Consider the following 24,905-nt stretch of genomic DNA (forward strand, 5'->3'; position numbering starts at 1 on the left):
ATCCGATGAAATTAATCCTCTGTGACGTAACGCTAACGCCGGAATATCTCTAGAAATATTTTTGCTCAGCAAAACGAATATTATATTTAAAGTCCATTCGGGGCGGGGGTGTACGAGTGACGGGAATTTAATTAAAATTCCTTTAATTATAATTGCAAAATGAATATTTTATTTGCGCTAGTACAATAAACGTACAACGCGCTAATGATCGCGCGCTGACGAGCGAATATTTGCGTTTATTATTCATTAACAATATGCGGCAATTACATTATTCTATTTCGCGTAAATAGAAGATTAGCACCGATGTCACATTACGCGGTGTGTCCGCTGTGTGTAGATAATACGTTGCGACGTTTCCGCAACGATCTCTATCTCGGCGATCAGCCGATCGTCCCGGACAGGAGCAAGTTACAAATCGCCAAAGACGGCCTTAAGGCGCTCGAGAGGATAGACGATTTAAAGAAGCGTAGAAAAACGAAGGAGGGTAAGAGGAGGAAAAAGAAAAGGAAGAGGCCGGCGAAATCCTCGTCGAGACTACCCACGGCAACGAGATTAAACGAAACCGTGGTGTCCCAACTGGATATCAGCTGCTTCGCGAGGAAGAGCCTCGGAAAGGGACTTATTAAGGCCCCTTTGATCGAGCATGCTCGCCCCGCCAAATACGCCAGGTTTGTATAGCCGCACAGATTGAAACAGCCAAGATTAAAAAAAAGAAAAGAAAAGAAAAACTCTTAAAATGACGAAAAGATGTATCTTGGAGAGAGCTCGAGATTTTCAATTTCATTTCATTGATCCAACGTGAATCGAAAAATATTTGTTTTCCGGATAAATTTATGGAGGTAAAATACAGTTTGCCGATTATAATCGCGTAGATTCGCGAATCCTTAAAGAATTATGTGACCAGGCTATACATGTAACCGCAACACATTATATCGAATCCAACTCGACGCAGAAACTACGAAAAGGTTAATACATATACTATCTGGAATAATAGGATGTGTATTGTTCCGTAGAAGGAAGAACGTACTGCCGCCGTACAATCGATACATCGTCGCGGTTTACGAGTGCGCGGATGGCCACGTCTTCGTGGATTCTACGACGGACAGGCTTTTTTGCAGCAACGGCACCTGGCTCGGACGTCGCCCGAAATGCCTGAGGGACACTCGTAAGCATAAATATAAAATATTATCATCGGCGTTAGTGATCACACATAAAATACAGCGCGCGCAGCTCGTGTGTTTACGCATTTGTTAATTAATTTAATATATGATGAGTACAAGAGTCTGTTTGCTCGCGCGCGTATATGTGTGTGCTCGCGTTATGAAATGTATTTAATGTATTTCCCGCTACACACACAGAACTGCCGACGGATAAGATGAAACGTTGCGATCAGGGAACGGGCGAATGCGAACACGTGTGCGAGGATACGCCGAGCGGCATAAAGTGCTCCTGCTTCGACGGCTTTCGAGCTAAAGGACCGTCCTGTATCGGTAATCCATACGCGCTTACAGCTTACAGTGCCATATATACAAATTCACCGCTGCATATATTCCACATTTTTATATCTTTTGAGGAAAGCCAAACTCGCTCGCGCGCTTCCCCCTTCCTCCCGCCCCCTTCCCTCTTTCTCTCTTTCCCGCTCACTCGACACGCGATATTTCCGCCGATATTCTCCCACGAAATTCGCGTACCGTCTTCGTATTGACTACACCGTATACTCGTATCGATTTGTTGTATTCGCTGTTTTCGACGTTTCCCTTCTCGGCGTGTCAGTTTTTCGTTCTATCGCGCGCTTTATATTTTTAAATTTCCCCGAGAACACACCTGAATAATGCACGCGTCATCGCCGCGGGATGCTCGCGCGAGGTGAAAATAATTTTAGCCAGGGGGGGGGTACGTATATGTGCGATCAGCAATTTTAGCGTTCTCGGAAAAAAAACGCGTATAACGTAAACCATCGCCGTCTTAATGACGGGATTATCGGGTTTTTCGCGCGCGTATTGGACTGATTTAAGAGTCAGATTGCGCATAGACTGTTGCGCGCGATATCGAATTTTAAAAGCTCGTTATCGACTCGGACATTTCTCCGCGCCGCGTTCATCGGTCTTCTATTTTTTCGCTTCCTCCATATACGCAACATGTAATACGCAACATGTTTGCAGATCGTATCGCGTTTGTAGCCCCGACGATTGCCCGATCAGCGTGTAACGTAGCCCGAGTGTTACAACACGCGATGTGTTCCAGCGCGTGTCGATAATACGCGATCGTTTTGCCATTGAATCTCTCACTCTAGCTGCGACTCGCGATAAAATGCTAACAAAAACCGATGTAACGATTGTAGACAAGCATTAAAAAAATAAAAAAAATTCCAATCTTCCTTTCCAGCAGAACGCGCAAATTAATTATCCAGTTTAGCAGCTTCGTTATTTACGCTAAAATTTCATCAGTTTTCACTCTTCACAAAAAAAAAGAAGAAGAAGAAGAAACAAAAGTTATAATAATGCTGGAAAATTTAATTACGCTGTTTTTAAGTGATGTGTAAAATTACCAAGTGTTTAAAATTCGATTATCGATTTTCTTTTCCCTCTCCGATATCCGACCACCAGACATCGACGAGTGTGCGGAAGGAATTGCGAAATGCACCGATATTTGCCGGAACGAACCCGGCTCGTACTCTTGCGAGTGTCATCGTGGTTTTCAGCTGGGAACCGACGGTCGCTCTTGCCAAGGTTAGTCATATAGGAAGAAAAGATATATCTTCGGCAAATATTTACTAACTCGTCATCGGTCCCCTCTTCGTGTGTCAGCGTATATCTGGTATATTTCCACTTACATTCGCACCTAACATTCCACTTACATTCGCACCTTCGAAGGGCAATTTATTTCGGTGCTCTTCGATTTGATTTATTGTTTAACAAACTTGTGAGAGACACTTGTCGAGAGGAAAAATTCTCTGTACGGCACGTACGTATATATCGTTCCAGACGTCAATGAATGCCTCTCGAACAACGGACACGGGCCTTGCCAAGGCACTTGTCGCAATCTCGAAGGTACCTACGAGTGCAGTTGCGCGGATATCCCCGGGTACAAATTAGCCGCCGACAATCACACGTGCGAGGACGTCGACGAGTGCGCGCTGAACAACGCGAACTGTTCTCACCTGTGCTTAAACACCCCCGGGAGCGTCTTCTGCCTCTGCCCGGACGGTTTTTACCTGACGAACGATTGGAAGACCTGTCAGGGTATAATAAAATGCTCGTCTCACGTTCGTTTGTTTTCGATCGATCGCTCTTAATTTCAATTGTCAATTTTGTAATGAATTATTGAGGTGTTTACTTAAATGTTTAATTGTATTCTATCTTTTTCTAATTAGATTGTATTCAATCTTCTTCTGATTAGGTAATTTCGTTGTCATAATTTAGATCGATCGATTTTACAATATTTTACTCTATCTAGAACCTTTTCTCCCATTTTATTAAAGTTTATTACGTAGTTCATTTATTTTGCGAAAACGAACTTTATTAATCTGACTTGTGTTTTTACTTCTGCATAAATGAATATTATGAAGCTATAAAATCTCTTAAATATCGTTTTTCTTCAGATGTTAATGAATGCGAGGCGACACCGAAGATATGTGCGGAGAATACCGAGTGCGAGAACACAGTGGGATCGTACAAGTGCATAAGTAGGATACATCCACACGTGGTAACGAAGATCCTTCGAGACGAGGACTACGATGATGAAAATGAAGACGATGACGACGAGGACGAGGACAGTGACAGCGATGACTACGGAGGAGAGATTACCGAAGTTCCGCGGAGTCCGAAGTGCGAGGTCGGCTTCAAGAAAAACGAAAATTTGGACTGCGTTGGTAAGTGTACTTGACAAGATAAATTTCTTATCAATAACAATTATTATATAATAATATCTTGATAGCCGGTTGAAATACGATGTCTAAACGTCTACAATTTTAACTAAAGATATTAAAAATCCTCATTTTATAACTTTCTGTTTTTTAATTCATTATATATATATTTTTTTTAATTTTTTAAGTCTTTTCCGTAAAAAAATAAAGCTGATAAAATAAAATTTCCGTTCAAACGAGATTCGGCTGACATTAATTAATCGAGAGAGAGGATTCTATCGCGTTAATTTCAGAAAGCAAGATCACAGTATTTTATTTTTGACGCAAGCTCATCCTGCTAACATTCTTTTCCAGATATAAACGAGTGCATCGAGAGTGAATCGCACGGCTGCCAGCACGAGTGCGTGAACGAGCCGGGCGGCTACCGTTGCGCCTGTCGAGCTGGTTACGAGCTCGAGGAGGACGGCGCGAGGTGCAAAGACGTGGATGAATGCGACGTACCGTCCCGGCCGTGCTCGCACATCTGTCGCAACACCATTGGCGCGTACGCGTGCGAGTGTCCTTCGGGGTTCACGTTGACTGACGACAACGCGACCTGCGTCGAGGAGCTCAGGAGCTGCGCCAGCCTGTCGAAGCCCTGTTCTCACGGCTGCGAGGACACCGCGGAGGGACCACGATGCGTCTGCCCGACCGGATACGAACTGTTGGACGACCGCGCGACCTGCACGGACGTCGACGAGTGCGGCAGGGACGATCACGGCTGTCAGCACCGGTGCGCGAATCTGCACGGCGGATACGAGTGCGCCTGTCACCCAGGATTCGTCCTGGACACCGACGGCAGATCCTGCATCGACGTGGACGAGTGCGCGGAGAATCGACACGATTGCTCGCACGCGTGCAAGAATTTTCCCGGAGGATACGGATGCGTCTGCCCGAAGGGATACCGGATCCTGCAGGACGCGCGCACGTGCGCCGACGTGGATGAATGCGCGGAAGGATCGCACGAGTGCTCGCACGAATGCCACAACGAGGAGGGCGATTACGAATGTGGGTGTCCTGGCGACATGTCCTTGGACGACACCGGCAGGAATTGCGTTCTCGGCGACCCGTGCGAAAACGCGAATTGCAGTCACATCTGCGAAAAAGAGCGCGACACTTACAGGTGCGTCTGCCGAGAAGGATACATCTTGCAGAAGGACGAAAAGACCTGCTTAGATATGGATGAGTGTTTCGAAGACGAGCACGATTGTTCGCACGAATGCATCAACACTCTCGGAAGTTACAAATGTGCTTGTCCGCACGGTATGAGACTTCTCGAGGACAGTCTCACCTGCGGGGACCCGGTATGCCCGCAAGGACTTCGACAGGACGAGCGCGGTCAGTGCCGGGACATCGACGAGTGTCTCGAAGGCGAGCACGAGTGCTCGCATTTATGCTACAACGCGTACGCGTCTTACCGTTGTTCGTGTCCCGTCGGCTGGATTCTGAAGGACGACGGTTTCACTTGCGCGAGGCACGATCCTTGCTCCAATTCCTCGTGCTCACACTCATGCGTTCCGTCAGACTCGGGTTATAGATGCGAGTGCCCTCCGGGTTACCTTCTGGACGGGGATACGTGTAAGGACAAAGACGAATGCGAGGACAAGGCGACGAACGGTTGCAGTCACGATTGCAGAAATCACGAGGGTTCCTACTCGTGCTCCTGTCCAGCGGGATTGGAGCTTGGAAAGGATAATCGCACGTGCGTGGACATCCCGGACGAATGTGCGAAATCTCAAGAAAATAATAACTGCACTTGTCCCGCGGGATATACTTATTCACACGGAGAGCATATTTGCAAGGACATTGACGAGTGCCGGGACGAGCACAATTGTACCCACGGCTGTATCAACACTGACGGCTCTTACTACTGCGAGTGTCCTGTCGGATGGCGGCTGCGGGAGGATTTCAGGACCTGCCAGGAGCTGCCGGACGATCCTTGCGCCAAGCATCACGGTTGTTCACATACGTGCGAAGAGGACGATGGCCGCGTCCGTTGCGGTTGTCCGGAAGGATATGAGCTACAAGACGACGGGAAGACCTGCCAGGATATTGACGAGTGTTTGTCCGAGGAGGCCGATTGCTCTCACGAGTGCCTGAACACAAACGGCGCCTTTAACTGCACCTGTCCCAAAGGATACGAGTTGCGGGACGACGGCAGGACTTGCGAGGACGTGGACGAATGCGTTGTCCTGGACAATCCTTGCTCGCACAGCTGCATAAACCATAATGGTTCTTACGAGTGCTCATGTCCTGCGGGATATCGAGTCGGTGAGGACGGCAGGACCTGCGAGGACGTCAACGAGTGCATCCAGGACAACGGAGGGTGCTCGCACCTTTGCGCGAACACGGAAGGTGGTATCGAGTGCGCGTGTCCCGAGAACTACGAGCTGCTGAAGGATGACGGCAAGACGTGCGTAGAGATAAACGCGTGTTCCATCGATAACGGGGGATGCTCACATTTCTGTCATCACGAGGACGACCGGTTATCCTGCTCCTGCCCGCCCGGAATGGTCCTGTCCGAGGATGAAACAACGTGCACGTACGAGAACGATTGTCTGCAGGACAACGGCGGCTGTTCCCATTTGTGTTACCACGAAGAAGGAAACGTCACCTGCGCCTGTCCACCCGGTATGATCCTAGCGGAGGATCAGAGACTTTGCGTGCAGGAAGACGGATGTGCGATCGAGAATGGCGGCTGTTCTCACTTCTGCCACGATCGCGATGGTAACGTGACGTGTTCGTGTCCCGTGGGAATGTCCTTGTCGCAGGATGACGACACTCTTTGCGTTCATGAGAACCGATGCAACGGCCAATGTTCGGATGCCTGCGTCTTCGCGGACGGTTCAGACGTCTGCGAGTGTCCCGAGGGTTACCGTCTCTCGCCGCGGGACAATGCTACCTGCGTGGACGTCGACGAGTGCCTGGAGTTGCAAGACAACTGCACCCATCAGTGCCTGAACACCCCCGGCGGCTTCAACTGCAGCTGCAACGCCGGCTTCTCGCGGAATCCTCAAGATCCAGCCCTGTGCGACGACATCGACGAGTGCGAAATCGAAAACGCAGGATGCTCGCACTCCTGCGTGAACCTCGTGGGCACTTTCAGATGTCAGTGTCCAACGGAATACGCTCTAGAGCGGAACAACAAGACCTGCATTTTGATAGACGGCTGCAAGATTGACAACGGGAACTGTTCCCATCACTGTCACCCGGTAGATGGTCCTGACGGGATTCCGGGCACCCGTTGCTCCTGCCCGCTCGGCTTTCGGCTGAGGCGCGATCTTAAGACCTGCGAGGACATCAACGAGTGCGAGGAGTTTGAGAACGACGTGGACTCCGGCTGTTCTCACACCTGCGTGAACACCGAGGGCGGTTATCACTGCGAGTGCCCGACCGGCTACGTTCTGATGCCGGACAACCGGAAGAATTGCGTGGACGTGAACGAGTGCCTGACCAGCGGCCACAATTGCACTCACGACTGCGTGAATCTGCTAGGCAGCTACGTGTGCACCTGCTATAAAGGTCATTACCTGCACACCGACAATTCCACCTGTTTGGACATCGACGAGTGTCTCGAGCGAAATGGCGAGTGCTCGCACAGTTGCACCAACACCATCGGCGGCCACTTCTGCTCCTGCCCGACGGGCTACGAGCTGTCGCAGGACGAGAAGACCTGCGTCGACATCGACGAGTGCGCGAGCGACAACGGTGATTGCGACCACAAGTGCTCCAACACCGTGGGCTCCTTCCGCTGCGAGTGTCCACCTAATCACGAGTCGTGGAATGGGTCCTGCCGACCGTCCGATCCCTGCCGGGACCGTAACGGCGGCTGCGAGCAGGTCTGTGTCGCGGAAAATGGTACTGCGGCATGCTCGTGCGAGAAAGGCTTCCGGAGGGACGAGGTCGACGGTTTCAGGTGTCGCGATATCGACGAGTGCGAGGAACAACACGGCTGCGATCACATTTGCGTCAACAATCCCGGCTCGTACGAATGCAGATGTAAGGAGGGATTCCGAATGGAGAATTCTACTTGTGTAGGTAAGTGATGTATAACTGCTAGCAAATATATTCGAATACCGAATATATTTATTTTAACTCTTACGATACATATTCTCGGCATCCTTAACTAAGTGATCGATTTATTCACTAATTTTGACTATACCGAGATAATAAAACAGACATTCCAGCTATTATTTGTAAAAAACGTGAATAAATAGGCGGTTTTTTTAGCATTTTTATTGGCGCACAAATATACACACACATAATAAACAAAAATATAGCGAAAAAATGTTTACTTATATATTTGTGGAAGAGCTTCTGACGTGCATATTGGTCGCTCGCAACTTTGCTTTTTCACTGGTTGAAGTATAACTTAAATTTTACGTTGCTTCGTTTATACTCCGATAATCCCATCATCTTAAAACTTCTTTTTAGAGCAGAGAACCATTCGCATCTCACTAAAAGGATCTTTTAGAGCTGCGAAACGTTTGAAATGATGATATGGTGCAAGAATGAACCATGTATATCTACCGTTTAAGGATTAATCATCGTTACTGAATATTAAATCACGTACAAATAAATCTCTATCTCCTTTGATGAGTTTTTTTTCTTAAAAAAGAAAAAAGAAAAACATGCATGGAGCGGATTGCGCCGCATAATATAGCAATAAACGCAATTAAGGGACAATCTCGTATCACTTTTGCAATACGTTTATGAATTGTTGTTTCAATTCATTTTATTATCGCGAGAGGAGATAGTATCGTCACCTCTGGAAAATCCGAGGGATAACTCGCGGTTCCCGGTTACACGGTTTCGCCCTTTCCACCCTCGGCCCTTACTTGTGTTCCAGTTTCGAAGCTCCGCTGCAAAGTTAGACTCGCTTAGCTCGAGCGGAAGTTTCTCGCGCGCGGAGCGCGACCGTGTGTTTGAGCGTGTGTTTCGTTTTTTTTTCCCTTCGTCTCCTTCCCTTTTTATTTCTTTATTTTTTAGACGTCGACGAATGCGCAGCCGGTATTTGCAAGGGCAACAAATGCACCAACGTGCCGGGCGGCTATCGCTGCGGGTGCGAGGCGGGATATCGATTCCACGGTGATACCTGTGTAGGTTCGTGTGCAAAAGGCGGAAAACGTGTGCATGCTCTTGTGAAGAAAAAAAAACAATGTCGCTTAATCGTAAACTGAAACTGAGTTTGCTTTTGCCCCAGACGTCGACGAATGCGCGGAGGAGGAGGCGCCCTGCAGCGAGGGATGCGTCAATATGCCCGGCTCGTACTACTGCACGTGCCCCACCGGATTTCGGCTGCAGGGGGACGAATGCGTAGGCAAGTTTTGAGGCGCGCAATCGCCTCAAATAAAACGGTGTTGTATGACATACATATATATTAGTATATATATTTTATACATATTATTGTATGTACCAGCTAACCGTCGAATAACGATTAATTGAAAACCGCGTGTTATTCGAGACTTAGGATTCACACAATTTTAGCGATCACGTTCCGCGCTATTGAAAACTGTGCAATTCAAGACTGATCCATATAAAATTGTACATTTGGTTCCAAGGGATTACAAAAAAAAAACAACTTTTAAAACGTGGAATTGTCACAGTTTTTTTACCACGCTATTCGAGACTCTGTGCAATTCAAGTATCGTGTTATTCGCGAGGGGGGTTACCTGTATATATATATAAAACATAAAAATCAAGTCTGATTGCGAGTTTTGATACATTTATATTTCTATCACGCGAGTCGTGTCACGATCGCTCATCAACAATCATATGTTACATATTGCATGATCGTGCGTGCACATATTTTGCGCACGTAGTCTTACAATATATTAATCTGAAAAATTCAATCTACGGCCAGATATCGACGAATGCGAGTGGCGTCGCGGCAGATGCGATCAGGAGTGCGTCAACACGGTAGGGTCGTTCGTTTGCGCCTGTCGTGCCGGATACACGTTAATTTCGAGGTAAGACCCTAAGTATATACAGCGGGTAGAGAGTGGAAACCAGGGATCACGCGATTCCCCGCTCCTCATGTATGGGATTGCATAAGCAGGAGTCAGTGTCAAGACGTGAACGAGTGTCTAAACCGGAACGGCGGCTGCACCGGCGAGTGCGTCAACACCGCCGGAAGTTACTATTGCGCCTGCAGTAAGGACATGGTGTTGGCGCCCGACGAGAGAACTTGCGTCTCGCCGACGACGACATCGGGATGTCGCGCCATGGAGCCACCCCTACATGCAGAGGTACGGGGAACTGTCGCGCGAATATCGGCTAGTCACGTTAGATGGATAGAGTCAATATACAATCGAAATATATTCTAAAATATCTTTCAAAAGAGATACACTACGTACGCCATACATTTCGAATACGTATCTCTTCCACTTTGCATTTTACACGCCAAGTTAAAATGTTCAAAAAAATTCTGAAAAATCCCGAGTTGTAAAGCCAGCTGAAAAAAAGTAGAGAATTTAGAAGTGTTCAGAACAACCGGCGGAAATTAAAGCGAAGCTGCGGGATTTTAAAATGAGATCAAGATAAAACAAGAACAGACACGGGGTAGTCGGAAGTTAAAAAAATGTTTATAATAACATAATTTATTGTTACACTGTAATACATTATTTAGTGATACGAATATGTGAGCTTTGCTCTCTCAACTATATTATTCACCCCGCGTTCTTCCCATGTCTAATCGTGCAGGTCAGATGTCCGGGTCACCCTTCCGGCGCATCCGTCTACCCGCAGGGGGCCAAGTGTCATGTCCGATGTCGCAGAGGTTTCCGGCTGGAGGGGGCGCACACGAGACACTGCGTTAGCGACGGCCACTGGAACGGGGAGCAGCCTATATGTCTGCGCGAAGTCGCGACAGACCCTCTTTACAACCCAAGTATAAACTCAGTTCCACCAGTACACGTCCCCCGCGGCAGCCAAGAAAAACGCTGCAGGCGCGTCCGTAACTTTCGCCGAGAAATTAATCAAAATGTTTATCCGATAAAATTTTTAACGAGCTGACTGTTGCATCGGGCGACGCTTTAGCACGAACTGCTGCACGCTCATTTCATCGTCGCGTAATTATTTTCGACGAGAATTTTTTTCCGCGTTGGAGTATAATTTTTTTCTAGCCGCTTTACTGTTTTTGAGACGCGTCCGCGGTATTTTTTTTTTTTTGTTCGGGGATCTACGCGTCGCTCTTTTCAGAGAAGCGTTTTGAAGCGGCGAGCGCCTACATTGCACAAGTAGAGCTTCCATTGAGTTTTTCCTCGATTTTCGAAACATTATTCTTTCCAACGAGCGGAGAGCCGGCGTTCGGTCGCGCGCGATCGAACGTAAAATATCGCCGGAGAATCGGGCAAATAACTTAACGACGGAAATTTTCTCGGACGCGCTAAATTAGTCATGCCGCTCGGAGAGAGAGAGAGCAGCTTTTAATAATACAAAGTTCCTGTGTGTAGAGGCTTGCCTGCTAACGAGATCATACGTTAACGCCGCGCTCCTTAACGAGCTTACTCGGACCGGCGGGTTTTTACGTTCCGCTCTTTTCCTCCCGTTCGTTTTGCCCGCTTTACCGGCTTTTTCGTCCGTCGCGTCGCGCGCATTTTCACGGTTCTTTCCTCCGGTGGCGCTAATTGTTTCGTTTAATGGAAAGGAGATTTTGATTCTACCCCCGTCGTGCCGTTTTCGGTTTTTGCCTGTTTACAGCTACCCGAGCCATCGCTCGGGAATCCACTACTTGCTACCGAGGTATTCAAATCGGCTCCCATTTTGAAAGCGGTGCCGTTCGGAAGCTGAGCGCTCTTTAAGTAGCTTCTATCTCGCATCAAACGATATTACGCGCGTTTACGGTTTGCTTCGTAAATAAAGGGGGTGGGCTTCACGTTCTATAGACGGGATATACCAGGATATACAGAATATCCGAGAATCCTTGCGTTCAATCTAACGATAGATTAAATAAATGATTGATGGCTCGATGCTTTTTAGTTGTAAAAAGAGAATCGATTTCATATCTATCACTGAAGCCAACGTTTTTTTAGGGACTGCTGTGTATACCTAACGGCAATAGTTGTTATTACGTCCTCGTAAAACCGATAGAAGCGTGATAAACGCTTTCGCGCGCGACGCGATACTTTCCGGGGGGCTGAAATAACGCTTCTTGAACACTAGCGGGCCGACGATACGGGAATTGCTCGCCATCGGAGTTTCTTATCGCGTTACGGTGTGGGGAAATTGGACGATCAGTATCTGAGAGTTTAACTATCGACTTTATCGCCGTAGACACGCCACGACCGTTCGTGAGCTGCCCCCAGGACATGGACGTCGAACTACCGGCTAGGCAAAATACGATACGCGTAACTTTCCCGCAACCCAAGTCCAACATGGATTGGTGGAGGTAAGAAGAGTATAACGGGACGGTGGTCCGCAAATTCGAGGACCACTAGAGTCGATCCGATTTAAGCATGTATGTATATGCCATTGAAAGTACAATATGTAAAATTCCTTGTGCATATAAATGTATCTTACTCAAACATTGTTACTCTCGTTTTGAGAGAATCTGTTCAGAGGGACGCGAATTATTTCTGTCCAGATTCCAAATAGAAACTCCATATTTGGGATAAAAAGGGATTTGCCAGTATCGCGGAGCGATATATTTATTTGGATCGAATTTCGAGCATATGGAAAGGTTTTTGAGAAATTTCTGCACGGATAGAACCAAAAACATCCGTAGTTTTTGTCAGTCTTTCTATTAATATAAACGAAATAGTCCATAGTTATTTAAACAAAACATCGAGTGCACGTCCACCTCGCGCTGGCCTTTGTGCGCTTCTTTTTGTCTTTCCCCTTTTTTACGTTTTTCAGATACGTACACGCTTCACCTCCATGGGCGAAGCAATTGCAAGCGGATCTGCCGGCGGGCACGACGGTCGTTACCTTCACGGCGTGGTCGCCGGTCTCTAATTACACCAGCACCTGTAGGATCGTGATAAGAGTTCGCGGTAAGTCCGGCGCACATAGGAGAGATATCAGGAGTAAAAAGAATCCGCTTTGGGAAGTGGCAAGGAAAATGGATCTCTTCTGCGAACTCCTTTTTCTCGTGCGCTAAGTATCATCGAGGTGATAAGAGCCGTTATTATACAAACAGTATAAATAAACGTGAAGCGAATAGCAGTAAACCCACATGTTCACATTTTATGCTAAGTTACTCGTTGCGGATCGGAATTATTGATAAACGAGCGTATCAATGAACCAAACGTTAATAAAATCTGTACGTCGAGATTGAAAGGCAATTCTACGGGAGAGATATAACGGAAAAGGATTTATCTTGACGTATTCCAACGCGAAGGAGTAACATCTGTCTCTTTTTACCTGTCAACCGTGCCCATCTGAGAGTTAAATTGAGCGGATAAGAATAGAAGGGGGACTAGGAAATTCGACAGTTCCTAAGCGGAATCTTTGATTTCATAGATTATCAATCTACGATCAAACTCCCGAAGAATCCCATGAAGTTTCTATCAATACCTCCCTTTCTCTCTTTTTATACCTTCGACTGTCGTCTACTTATCCGAGGAGAACTTTTCGCACAGGGGACAATCGATCGGCACACGAATCGTCCCGACGCGGAGTAAACTTTAGTTTCCGCGGCGAAGTGCACTCCGTCCCGTCCCGCTTAATTACTCATTCGGAAAGTTTGTGAAACTCGCTTTAAGCAAGTTCCCTCCGCAACGCAGCGGCTGGAAGAAGAGGAGTGCATCGTCGTGGTCGATACGCGATTACGCAGAATAAGCTCTCGCGCCGATCAGACGAACTCGCGGGAATCACGCCGGTGTGCTCCTTTCGCCGATCCTGGCTGGCGGCCCCAAAACCCGCTTCATCTTATCTTTATTACGCCCGTTTTATCTCGATTCTGTTCGCTCTATATATTATCTCTCTATGCGAGACTATACAAGAGGTAGCGAGACTCTTGGGGGGGAAAACTCGATAATCAGTTGCGATATATTTTCAGATACCGAAAATCCCAAGGTTACCATGTGTCCCGTGTCTTTCGAGGTCAGGCTGAGCCCGGGAGAACGGAGTCGCCTGATATTCTGGCAGGAACCGACCTTCACCGACAACGTCGGCGTGGAGCACGTTTACAAAACGAGGGTACGTATAGGTACTCGCCCGAAGAGGTAATCCGTTCCCGTGTCCCGTATCAGTATTCGCTATCGGATACAGGCGTATTACGTATATACGAGATCTTCCGTTATATACGAAATTTCCCCTCAATTTTCCCGTGACTGTTCGCAAATTCGTGTCTCCGATATCGAGCGGTCGAGACTTTCCCACCCTCCTGTTAGCGGATCCTGAAGTTAATTAACCCCCTTTTGCCGTTGACAATCGAGCATATTAATCGAGCGAGGATATCGTCCATTAATTATCCGCGTTCGTGTTTCGAGAAAATGAGATCCCCGCGAAGGAACTGCTGCAATGCGGCGGAGGATAGTATCTGCGATTTTCCTCGCGGAACGGTGCGCCCCGGTAGGAAAAACCCAGCTGGATGATTAATCATTGTCGGTCGACGCCTCCGCTCCGGTTTTTATTGTGTCCTTTTGGCGCGCGTCGCGCCGCGCGGAGAAAGCGTACGTGTACTTTATTAACGTAATAACAGAGATTACCCTGTCCGCGCGATAACCGACGCGCGGATAATTGGTGGCTTGCGCTCTCGATAGCGCGGGTTATAAATGGCCTTGGACATTATGCAACCTGACGGTTAATCTGATTAGGCAAATTGAAACGAGAATCGTGCGCGGCTACGCGCCGATCTCTTTAATCGGGTCATTCGGAGGAGGCGAAAGGAAAAAGAAAGAGGAAGGGCATCAATCGCGTCGACTGATTCGTATCCGATTTTAGAACGAAGCGCATACGGGCGCGAGGCACGGGGCACGGATTCGGGGCAAACGGGTTCTCGTACATGCACGGCGGATATTTTCCTCGGAGGAAATTTCCATGCAATCGCGCGAAAAGTTAATTATCGTATATCTCGCACAGGGACCCGGACACGTGATGTATCCCGGCGTTCACAATGTGCGCTACGTCGCCTCGGATGCAGCCGGAAATCGAGCCGAATGCCATTTCTCGATACACGTGAGAGGTAAATTTATGCCATTGTGCCCCGCGGGGGCACCCGACAAGGACTTCACGGCGAGGGGGAACGCGAACGGCGCGGTCGCGACACGACGCGAGACACACCCGCGAATTCCCCCTCGACGTGGAATATTGTCGGCGGCGTCGCATTTTTCTCTCTCATAAATATATAATGTAATTATCGATAGAGAGCACAATTGATCCAATATTTGTCTCGTATATTTACAGAAGCCGCGGATGGTCGCGACTCCGAGGTGAGTACGAATAAATTGTCGCAGATACTTCGTTAATCTTGATCAACCCACTTTTTTATTCATTTTAACTGGATCAATCCATTTTGTTTTTATTGAGTTACATAAATCTGTACGATGCGAGACGATCTTATCGCGTCGATTCTATTAAAGAATTTTTCACTCTCGTAACGGCTTCTCAACCTAAAACGAAAATATCGGGGCAACCAGTAAATATCCTTTATAAGCCGTTTAAAGAGAAGCGATTCTGCCGCGCGCGAGTCCGTAGAAAGGACCCTTTTTCGACGATATAGCCGTAGATTAAAGCGCGAGAGAGAAATTCACGCGGGGAAAGGAGGAAGGGGGGGTCTCACAGTGCACTTATCTCCTCGTTTAGCCGAGATTCTATAGAAGAAGGATGCTGATGTGCCCCGGCAGACCGCCCCAGCCCGTGCCGGGCTCCTCTTACGAGGTGAGTAGACAAGAATGCTCGCCATTACACGCGAGAGGTCGAGACGAGATTCTCAGGAAGTATCCTAACTCGACTTACAGTGGCAAATACCGAGCGGTTGTTACTTAAGATACACCAGAATCTTCTCCGGGGCTTATCAGCGACATCCGGAACATCGGCAGAACGGTTACCAGGAGACCGGGGCCCCTTATCGTGAATTTCCGCTTATCCGGCAGACTCCGAGTCGCCTGGACGTCGCCGGGACGTACCATACCGACGATTGTAAGTAATTTGTACGTGTTAACGACCCAGACAGTGTTTCGTCGAGGCGATTAAATACTAACTTGCCTAAATATCCTACTTGATGTCAGAACGACATCTCTAAAATCTAATTTGGGTGATCGATAATTGTTGTCAGAATTCAGGACAGAATTCCGTTTATAACTTTGTGTAACGTAAACGAGCGTACATATATATATATATCAAAATGCATGGAATAAAATTATAAATTCTATCTTGAACTTCTATCTCATATGAATTATTAAGTCATTTTGGTTGAACGAACGGATAATTAAGAAATAGAAGTTTTTATTTTAAATGAGAATATATGCGACAAAAGAGTGTGATGGATTTAACCGTCATTATTCATGTCCATAAACACGTAAGACGACACGTATAAATAATAAAATGTGATAGTCGAAAACCGCGGCGCGTACCGCAATCGATAATTCAGCTTAACGATCGAAATGGAGCCGTGGAAGAGAAGAAAATCGAGAGAAAAAAAAAGAGGAAGAGGAAAAAAGAACAAGAAAGCGAAGCGAGACCGGAGGTATCGACTATCGACGATAGTGCTCCATTATGGAAGACAACGCTGTTGGCAGCCAGCGTCTCGAAGGCGGCATCGACCGGCTGAGCGTCCGCAGCCTCGCGATCGGCGGTCTAAAGTGTTCAACGTGCGAAAGGAGACGACGGAGGGCAATTTGCAATTACGACGGGGAAACAAGGCGATCGGGATGTTCGACGTGCTGGCGCCGGGGAAGCTCGTCTTAACCTCGCGATCGGCACCACCCTTCGTGGCCGAGAGTGCCTTCGCCTTAGCCCTGACGATCTTGTTAGCGGCGCCGCTGATCGTGCGCGTTTACCTCCTCCTCGTACGTGCCCCCCGATAAATTGTCTCGCCCCCTCGCCTCGGCGGGGGTAGTCGGGGGCGTGAAAACGTTACCGCGAGTATCTCTCTTATCGCGGATTCGCGCGACGAGAGCGGTGTAACCATTTTTATTCGTTTCCTTTTTTTTTTCATTCACCCGGCGCGCACGTTTCCTTCGATAAACAGGAGCCAAGGGGCAGTTTGGCTGGCTGGCACCGCTTTTATTCATATGACATAACGGCGCCGTCGACGCGCTATCTCGAAAAAAACCGCGCGTTCGGGAACGCGCTTTAAAACCCCCGGTGCGCATCGATAACGCTTCCGCGGTGTTCGAGCGGAAGCACCGCGCTGGACTGTAAATTTTCCAATTTCTTTCGGCGTAAACGCGATATAACATTCGCGTTTGTAACACAACGGCGAGGTGTGCCGCGATACCGCGAATACCGAATCCATTGAAGGCGATAATATATACTATCCCGCTGCATTATAAAGTCAGAATCGAAGTGGGAAAATTTTCCCGACGGTATTACGTCTTTTCCCGGAGTAGAAGCGTATGTAATTGCGAGAAAGATTCGGAACGAGATTAAAGTAGTTTGTTCGAAAAATTTTCCTCTCTCCCTCTCTTTAGAAGGGGAATTTAACGTCGCGTATAAACGGACTGCCACCGACGGCTCGATCCTCCCGCAGTTTCCCCCTGCAGTTTGAAATTGAATATTACGTTACGTGTAGGACAAGCCGCTGAGAGCCCTCACGAAGACAGCCTCGTCCTCGCATCGCCGTCGCCGCGATTGTGCCAGTCGAGCGTTATTGATACATTATCCGGCTCCGATCGAGGCGGCCGACTCCACGTCGAGTTCCAGCCTGCATCCGGAATCCGCTCGCAGGATCAATTCCACGCCGGCTCTTCTGCGAAACGACGGCGACGGTGTCTCGAAGAGCTTGAGTCGACGCGGGATACGAGTCGACGGGAAGAACGGAGATCGCGGATCGAAAGTACGGAAATGCCCGCCGCCGTCGGATCGTCCCTCGTCCCTCGCGGATTCGCGGCATCCCGTAATCGACATGTCGAATCTCGATTACAAAGCCTATCGGCACAAACTGATCGAGGCGACCCTGAGGAAGCAGTACGACGACTTCCAGCCGCCGGGCGACGTCGTCCTGAACTCGCTGCATTTAAACTCGGCCGATTCGGTGATCGGCGTGAAATTGAACGATCGTTACGATCACAGTCTCTTCGATTTCGTCGAGGAGTATTATGACCTCGCCGAGGCAACGAGCCGGAAAAACGTCGAGCGTCTTCATCCGCTGGATCATTTCTTGCCGAGAGACGCGAGAAGACCGCGGACCAGCGAGAAGGAAACGGAAACGATTCCCGACAATGGCGTCGCTCGCGAGGACAACAGAAATCATCTTCCGGAAAACGTCGACAGCAATCCCCCGGAACTGCCTAGCACGGACGATAATGGGAATCCGCGCGTCCCTGGTCCACCGGATGACGGTCTCGCGATCGTGACGAGCGATCGGGATCCAAGGTCGGAACTGTCGGAAGTGCCAATTTTGAGAAGGTCGATTCCGACGCGATCTCGTAAATGTGCCGACGAAACGGCATTACCCGGACATAGCGCGGAAGATGATTGTTCGCGATCCGCGAGAAGGGAGTCTTCGTGCACGAGGAACGGAGATCGACCGGCGAGCGGCGGAAACGCTTCGAAGGTCTTCTCGCCGGAAACCCGGGAAGCGACGGGATCACCGAGACCGGGAACTACGAGCGCGGACCGTTCGCGCGAAGCCAAGAAAAAATTGGAAGATTACCCGTCCATGCTCCCATTGTCGCGTAAACGTCGCGCGACGAGGGAGACCGGCGGCGGGAGGTCGAATTTCATTTCGGTGAGCTCCAGCGAGATTGCCAGCATCCGCAGCGATTCGAGTAAGCGCCGGGACGACGAAGTGTCGTGCCGCTCGCGCGAGTCATCGATCAGTCCCAGGAGCCGCGCGTCGTCGCGTCCTCCTTGGCTGTCGGGCAACCGAGGGACCTCCTTCAACAGGAAATACGGGAGAAATATCGCGGAGATTTCCGCCGCGAGGGTCGCGGCCCCGATGTCGGCGCGCGCGGGGAGCGGACCGCAGAAATTGGCAGTTTCGTCCCGAGGACGTCCGAAGGAATCCACGACGGCGTCGTCGGTGAGCCGTAATCCAGTATTTCCCGGACGAAGAGCGGCGAGCTTCGTCGCGTCGGCGTCGCGGGGACGGGAATTTATCGGGACGACGACCGAACAGCAGCGCGAAGGGAATCTCGCGACACGGCCGCGCTGGCGGCGAAGTAAATCAAAGGATATCGGAAGCGTGACGGTGGAAGATAACGAAGAGGGACGAACTTTGAAGACTGTCGATTCGCCTTCCGGGGAGAAAACGTCCGCGAGAGGAACGACGATCCCGACGTCGCCCGCTTTTTTGTCGTCAGTTTGCTCGCGGAAGCGCTCCTCGCCCCGGGCCGCTTTCTCCGCCGACGCACCTGCGACTGCGAACAAAACTTCGGCAACAAAGAAGCCGGAATTAATAACGAGCCGATGCGGCGCGAGAGGGGGGCCGGTATCCGGGAGTAACGCGCCGCCGAGGCTCAGCCTCGCGCGAGATCGGCGGGAGAACCTGGCGAAATTAAATTGCGACGGAAAACGACAGTTAAGAAGCGCGGAGAATCCTCCGAGAGGCGCGTCGCTAAGCCCGCAGATTGAATTATCCGCCGAAGTGTTAAACCCGGCCGACAATACCGATAAATCCGCGATCCCCGACGGCGAGAGGCTCGCGGGGCTCACGTTCTCCCGAATCGATCCGCGGGAGAGTGCGGAAGGGGGGACGGTTGAGAGCGACGAGGGGATTCGAGCGGAAAGCGCGAGGGGAACGGCGACGACGGGGAACGACGTGAAATCTAACAGCACCAACGACGTCGCTCGATCGACGGCGCCGAAAATTATACGAGATCTGCGAGCGAGAGCCGCCAGCGCGAACGATCTGCCCGAGAGCCGCGGGCCCGTAGTCGCGGCTGCTTCGCAATCTTCGCATTCGACGACGGCGCGGCGGGATGCAAATCCCGCGACGAAAAGCGGATTAAACGGCGCGAAATTGAATACTCGATCAAACGGCGCGGTCGACGAAATGAGATACGATGAATCTCCGTTCGCGAAGGCGTCGGCGTCCCCCGCCCCGCGCGAGCGCGGTAACGTCGCGGCGGCGGCGGAGGCGAGAGAGACGCGGCAGGGTGATGTCGCGGGTCGCGACGTGGCCGACGACGAGGAACTGCGGCTTCCGCGGCGCGACTCGAAGATAGGACTCGCGATGAATTCCGCGCTGAAGCGATACATCAAGATGCTGAAGCAGGGCCTCCTGAATCACGGCGATAAGGACGGCGTCGCCCTGGCGTCTCTGAGCCTCTCCGACGCCGTGTCCATCCTGTCGGAGCAGAGAACGCCTCTGTCGGCCGAGGAGATCCAGGAGCTGCAGGACGTGCTGGACAGAATCGAGAGAAATCCCGAGCTGTTGCGCAAACTGTCGTGTCCCAGCACGGAGAGCGTTGCGTGAAAATACCATATTTTCTCGTCAATACAACAATGGTGTTAATATTTCCATCGTGTTTCAATGTAATTAGTCTTTGTTGCGAAACGATTTGCCGTGTTACGGTACGTTGCGCGCTAAGCCGGGCGTGACGAATTTTCGAAATGTAAAACCCGTTTAAATCGAAACGGTGGGAGTTAAAACAAAACGCGGCGCCGGATAATTGGCAAACAGATAAAATCGCGATCGACGTTTATATTTCTGCTGGCGTTATTATTGTTATTATTGTCAAATCGCATGTCTACCGTAATAACAAACGTTAAATGCGATTGAAAATAACGCGGAATTGATTTCGCGCGCGCGCGCGCGCGCGGGACAAAAGCCCTCGCTGAAAGTCCGATAAAAAATTGAAAACCGACACAAAACTGACGCGGCTACGAAGGCAATTACATGGTCCAACATATTTGTGAAATATCTCTCTTTACCGTTTACAATTTCGTAACGATTAACAACTGACACTCACATTTTTTTTTTACTTAAAAGAAAATACATATGATATAATAACATGTCATTTCCCTGTGACTATATAACGCAACTGGCAGCACTAATAAATATACATTCGGTGGTCATTCACTGGCACAACTTATAATACAATGAGGGGCTAACATCTGCATCGTAACAACGGACCGACGGCTAAGTGCTGTTGGCGCACCACGAAGTAGTTAATGAACAGCTCGAACAGTCGTCGCCCTCTCTCTTTCTCTCTAGTGTTGCCAGCGTGATTTACATACGCCACGCTTTGCGGCGCAATCTCTTAGGCGCGTTAGAGCCACCGCTTGTTAATAAGACATAGAGAAGAAAAAGGGGGCAACGACAATGCCGCCGAGCTGAAAGCGGTATTTCCGGGATGACGACAACCACTTGCTGAAGATGAAACGGAATTGTCTTCGGCTTCTGTGTTAACGTCTTTCATCGCACTCGCCACAACGATGTGGCTACAATAATAGCACGAACGACACAATGATAATGACAATAAATGATCGAAAAGTGGAATCAGACCGCATTACCTTACCGCGACTGCCAATTCCATTTTGAAATCCGCTTATCGAATTTTTATTTCGTTGAGATTGTCGCGTGCGCGAATTCGCAGCTCTCTACGCGTGTTTTTTTATTCGTAGAATCCGATATCGGAAGCCGCGCCGTTTACAACCGTTCGAAAGCGCCGGAGTAACATCGAACATCGACGTAATATACCTCGAATCCCCTTCCCTGCCCTTTGATGCATCAGGCTTTCAGTGTACCTAATCAATCTTGGTAATCTGACGTAGATTGACTTTATATGATTAACGACAGTATACACCCGGTACTTGGAAAGTTTTTGTCCGCCACTTTTACCCTCTCCTTCTCCCTCTGCGTTTCTCCCGTCGCTTTTTCGCAAGCGACTCTCCGCCAGCATCTGCATTCGGCTCGACTTACGACGCGCGACGTCTCGGCGACGGACTATCCTGGTCCATTTACTTAAAAGCCTAGACGTCAGTTAAGGCGATTCGGCGGCTGATTACAAGCGGTAATCGAAGCTCTCGATGCTTGTAAACTTACGTGATTAATTTCTATTTCGCGGAAGTTTTCTCGTTATAAGTTATGTTCGTACGATTGTTGCGTTCAAATTTGAACGCTATAAACACGCCGAGCACTTTACACTCCGAAGAAATTTCATAATAACAGTTTTACTTCGTGCTCTCTCGTATATTGGACAATATAGGAATATTAGAAAGTATTTATCACACCGAAGATGAAAATATGCCGGTCCTTTGAGTTCAAAACAATATTTCTGGCCATGTATCTCGCACACATGGACGGATACTCGATAATGGGAAAACGTGTGTTCTCAGATCGACACCCGGGCCGACAACAATACCACCCCCAGCGACAGGCGCGGGAGCAGCAGCTGCGGCAGCGGCAATATCGGCAACGCGCCACGAGGACCGATCACGTAGTTTCGCCATCGACTCATTACGGTGCGGGCCGCGTCGAGACTAGAATATTGCCGCCGCGGCATGAATGTTGCACGTAAGGGCCCGTGAACGACACGTAATAGGCGAACGTAAGTTAACTCCGCCAGCTCTCCCCCATCCCCTTCTCGAGGAAAGACTGTCGTGTGAATCGGCACCTGCGAGCACCTGCGCGTATCCGCAACTGGAAGATCGATCGTAATTAACTCCGGGATAGCGTTATACCTGGAAGAAAATGGTGTAACACGCCGCCCTGTAACTCGCGTACCGATATTTTCGTTTCGTAAGCGGTGACGTATTTGTTTCGAAGTGATATGTCTCCATTATTCGATATTTTCTTTGCGCGGTTTTTAAACGAGAAATTTAAATAAGCCTATGTTAAAAAAAAAGGTAGTGTAATCAGTATACGTATGTACGTTTGACTTTCGTGATTCTTTCGTCACGTTGCTAAGATTTCTTGGTGGATACTTCAGACGAACCTCGTGCCTCGATCGGTGACGTCGCAGCAGTAGATTATTTCCGCATAGCCAAGTAGATCAGCAATGGAATAAGCTGCCGTCATCAATAATGCTATTTAAGAGTAGATAGATATAAAATAGAGAGAGAGAGAGAATCCCCGCGCGAACCGACACGGCGGGCGCGGCGCGCGCAACCGTTTTAATAAGCGATGTCAATAAAATATGCATTTGTTGTGCAGCGGCAACAACAATGCGCGGCCGCGGCCGCGCCGAGCCGCGACGGTTCGCGCGGATCGTCCGGCGACTTTTTTTTTGTAATATACATACGTACATGTGTATGTATACACGTATATTTAATACATAAATTTTATACATCTATATTAATATGTCGTACGACGACAATCGATCGTAACAATGATATGCGAGTGACGGTGTAGAGGAATATTAATAAATAGTAAACGAAATATCCATCTGTCTTTTGCGCTACCGCGGACATGGGGTTGGATCGCACACTGACGCGGGGATATACTTTAGGAACACACGATAGAGAGAATTATATATAAAAGTTTTCACAAGTCTTATACATGTATAATTCTACGTAAAAACAAGATTATGTACATCGAGTTACGAAACCGTGCGAATTCGACGAGAAATTAATTTTTGTTAAGAGAAGACGCAACGAATCATCTCCTTTAAACGCTACGCGATGTTTTCTCCTGTTAAATGCGACGCGATTCTCCGTTCAGCGTGGCGTAAAGTTACACGTGCGATCTGAGCTCATTTTACGGTAGTCCGCTTCTCCTTTACCCCTTTTGCGTTACGCTACGATGTCTCGTCGTTTGGTGGAAACGCAAAACCGCATCGGGCGCCGCGATTATTAAACGCGCCGGTCGCTACCAGCTTACATAACGAACACTATATTAATTGATCAATGATGCAAACGCGGATTGTTGGTTTCGCGCGCGCGTCTATTAATGAGAGCGTGCACACAAACACATTTGCGTGTTTTCCGTATCTCTCCCGTCGGTCTCGAGACGTAAACAGTAACCAATAATTATTTGCGACAAAAGAAGAACCGACGGCGGTCTCGGTAATTGGGACGTTTTAAGAAAGCGGGATTTCTGTTGCCTGCAAATACGCGTTTCGCTTGTGCCGGTACGTTGTAATTAGACGGCAGTTAATTATTCGTCGCGCTAACTCTCTGTAAACAGACCTCTGGCAACCGTACTTTGCGGGATTACTTTTCATTTCCCGCACCTCGAGAATTTGTTATTCATCATTTAATATAAAAGCGGAGTTGAAAAGGAGAGAAAAGAAAACAATAATATTTCATAATAAGGAGAGGGCAATGATTTTTGCAAAACATTCGACAAATTTATGAGTATGCTCTTGGTAGTTAAAGGAAGTTCGAAGAAGTTTGAAGTACACTAGTTTTACCGTAAGAAAATCATTGTCAATTAAAAATTACAATTATTCCATTTAGTCAGCGAAACACTAACAAATTAATTCAATAAACAATATTGAACTAACAATAAGTTGTACAAAACAAAACAATGTTATATATCGCATTGCTCGCTTTTTTATTTATGCCTCATTCGTATTGCGTAAGACGTTTAAAAATTTTGCAATCTCAAGACCGAGCAACGAGAGGAAGCAATACTAACATTTGTATCTCTCTTTTTCTCTCTTTTTCTCCGTCCATTTATCTTTCTCTCTATCAACATCCCTAAACATTAGCCTTAAAGCGCGATAACTCATGCAACTTAACACTGCACTGATAATCCGCGTCAGCTCGCTCGGAATATCGGTGCCCGCGTGTGATTTTGATGGCAACGCACGTTGATCCCCCATTGTCTGGCCTTGTCAGCGGGATGCACACATTCGGCGGGAATCTTGTCGCGAACAAGAAATTCGGTGGCGGGTATACGCCTCCGTGCGCGAGACAGCCGCGTTAATTACCACGGAATATATTCGCGAGGAGCGCTCGTCACCTCGGAAGTTCATCGAGAGTTCGCATCGACGAGACGTCGGGC

General features: G+C 48.6%; 1 protein-coding gene across 2 annotated transcripts; it reads left to right on the plus strand.

Moving 5' to 3' along the window:
* The first annotated feature begins 1,060 nt into the window (after nucleotides 1–1,060).
* Nucleotides 1,061–23,340, plus strand: LOC139814428 (uncharacterized). 2 transcript variants are annotated; one of them, XM_071780679.1, is made up of 19 exons: nucleotides 1,061–1,165; nucleotides 1,359–1,490; nucleotides 2,607–2,729; nucleotides 2,985–3,242; nucleotides 3,602–3,871; nucleotides 4,220–7,942; nucleotides 8,894–9,007; nucleotides 9,108–9,224; nucleotides 9,768–9,873; nucleotides 9,963–10,152; nucleotides 10,607–10,793; nucleotides 12,179–12,293; nucleotides 12,761–12,897; nucleotides 13,905–14,044; nucleotides 14,930–15,032; nucleotides 15,254–15,279; nucleotides 15,653–15,727; nucleotides 15,808–15,988; nucleotides 22,295–23,340. In XM_071780679.1, exons 2-19 carry the CDS (start codon nucleotides 1,376–1,378, stop codon nucleotides 22,474–22,476), a joined length of 6,162 nt encoding a protein of 2,053 aa, XP_071636780.1. In that variant the 5' UTR covers nucleotides 1,061–1,165; nucleotides 1,359–1,375; the 3' UTR covers nucleotides 22,477–23,340. The 2 variants fall into 2 exon arrangements, 1 of the variants encoding a protein (XP_071636780.1); XR_011732442.1 differs by lacking the exons at nucleotides 13,905–14,044; nucleotides 14,930–15,032; nucleotides 15,254–15,279; ... (1 more) ...; nucleotides 15,808–15,988; nucleotides 22,295–23,340 and having other exon boundaries at nucleotides 12,179–12,362; nucleotides 12,489–12,894.
* The last annotated feature ends 1,565 nt before the right edge of the window (nucleotides 23,341–24,905 follow it).

Source organism: Temnothorax longispinosus, chromosome 6 (assembly GCF_030848805.1).
Source record: "Temnothorax longispinosus isolate EJ_2023e chromosome 6, Tlon_JGU_v1, whole genome shotgun sequence".
Lineage (NCBI taxonomy): Eukaryota > Metazoa > Arthropoda > Insecta > Hymenoptera > Formicidae > Temnothorax > Temnothorax longispinosus.

Coding starts and splice junctions, on each gene's coding strand:
- LOC139814428 (XM_071780679.1), top strand. CDS start 1,376: ATGAAACGTTGCGATCAGGGAACGGGCGAATGCGAACACGTGTGCGAG. Junction 3,872..4,219: donor CGAAAATTTGGACTGCGTTG/GTAAGTGTACTT, acceptor ATTCTTTTCCAG/ATATAAACGAGTGCATCGAG. Junction 12,294..12,760: donor TCCAACATGGATTGGTGGAG/GTAAGAAGAGTA, acceptor TACGTTTTTCAG/ATACGTACACGCTTCACCTC.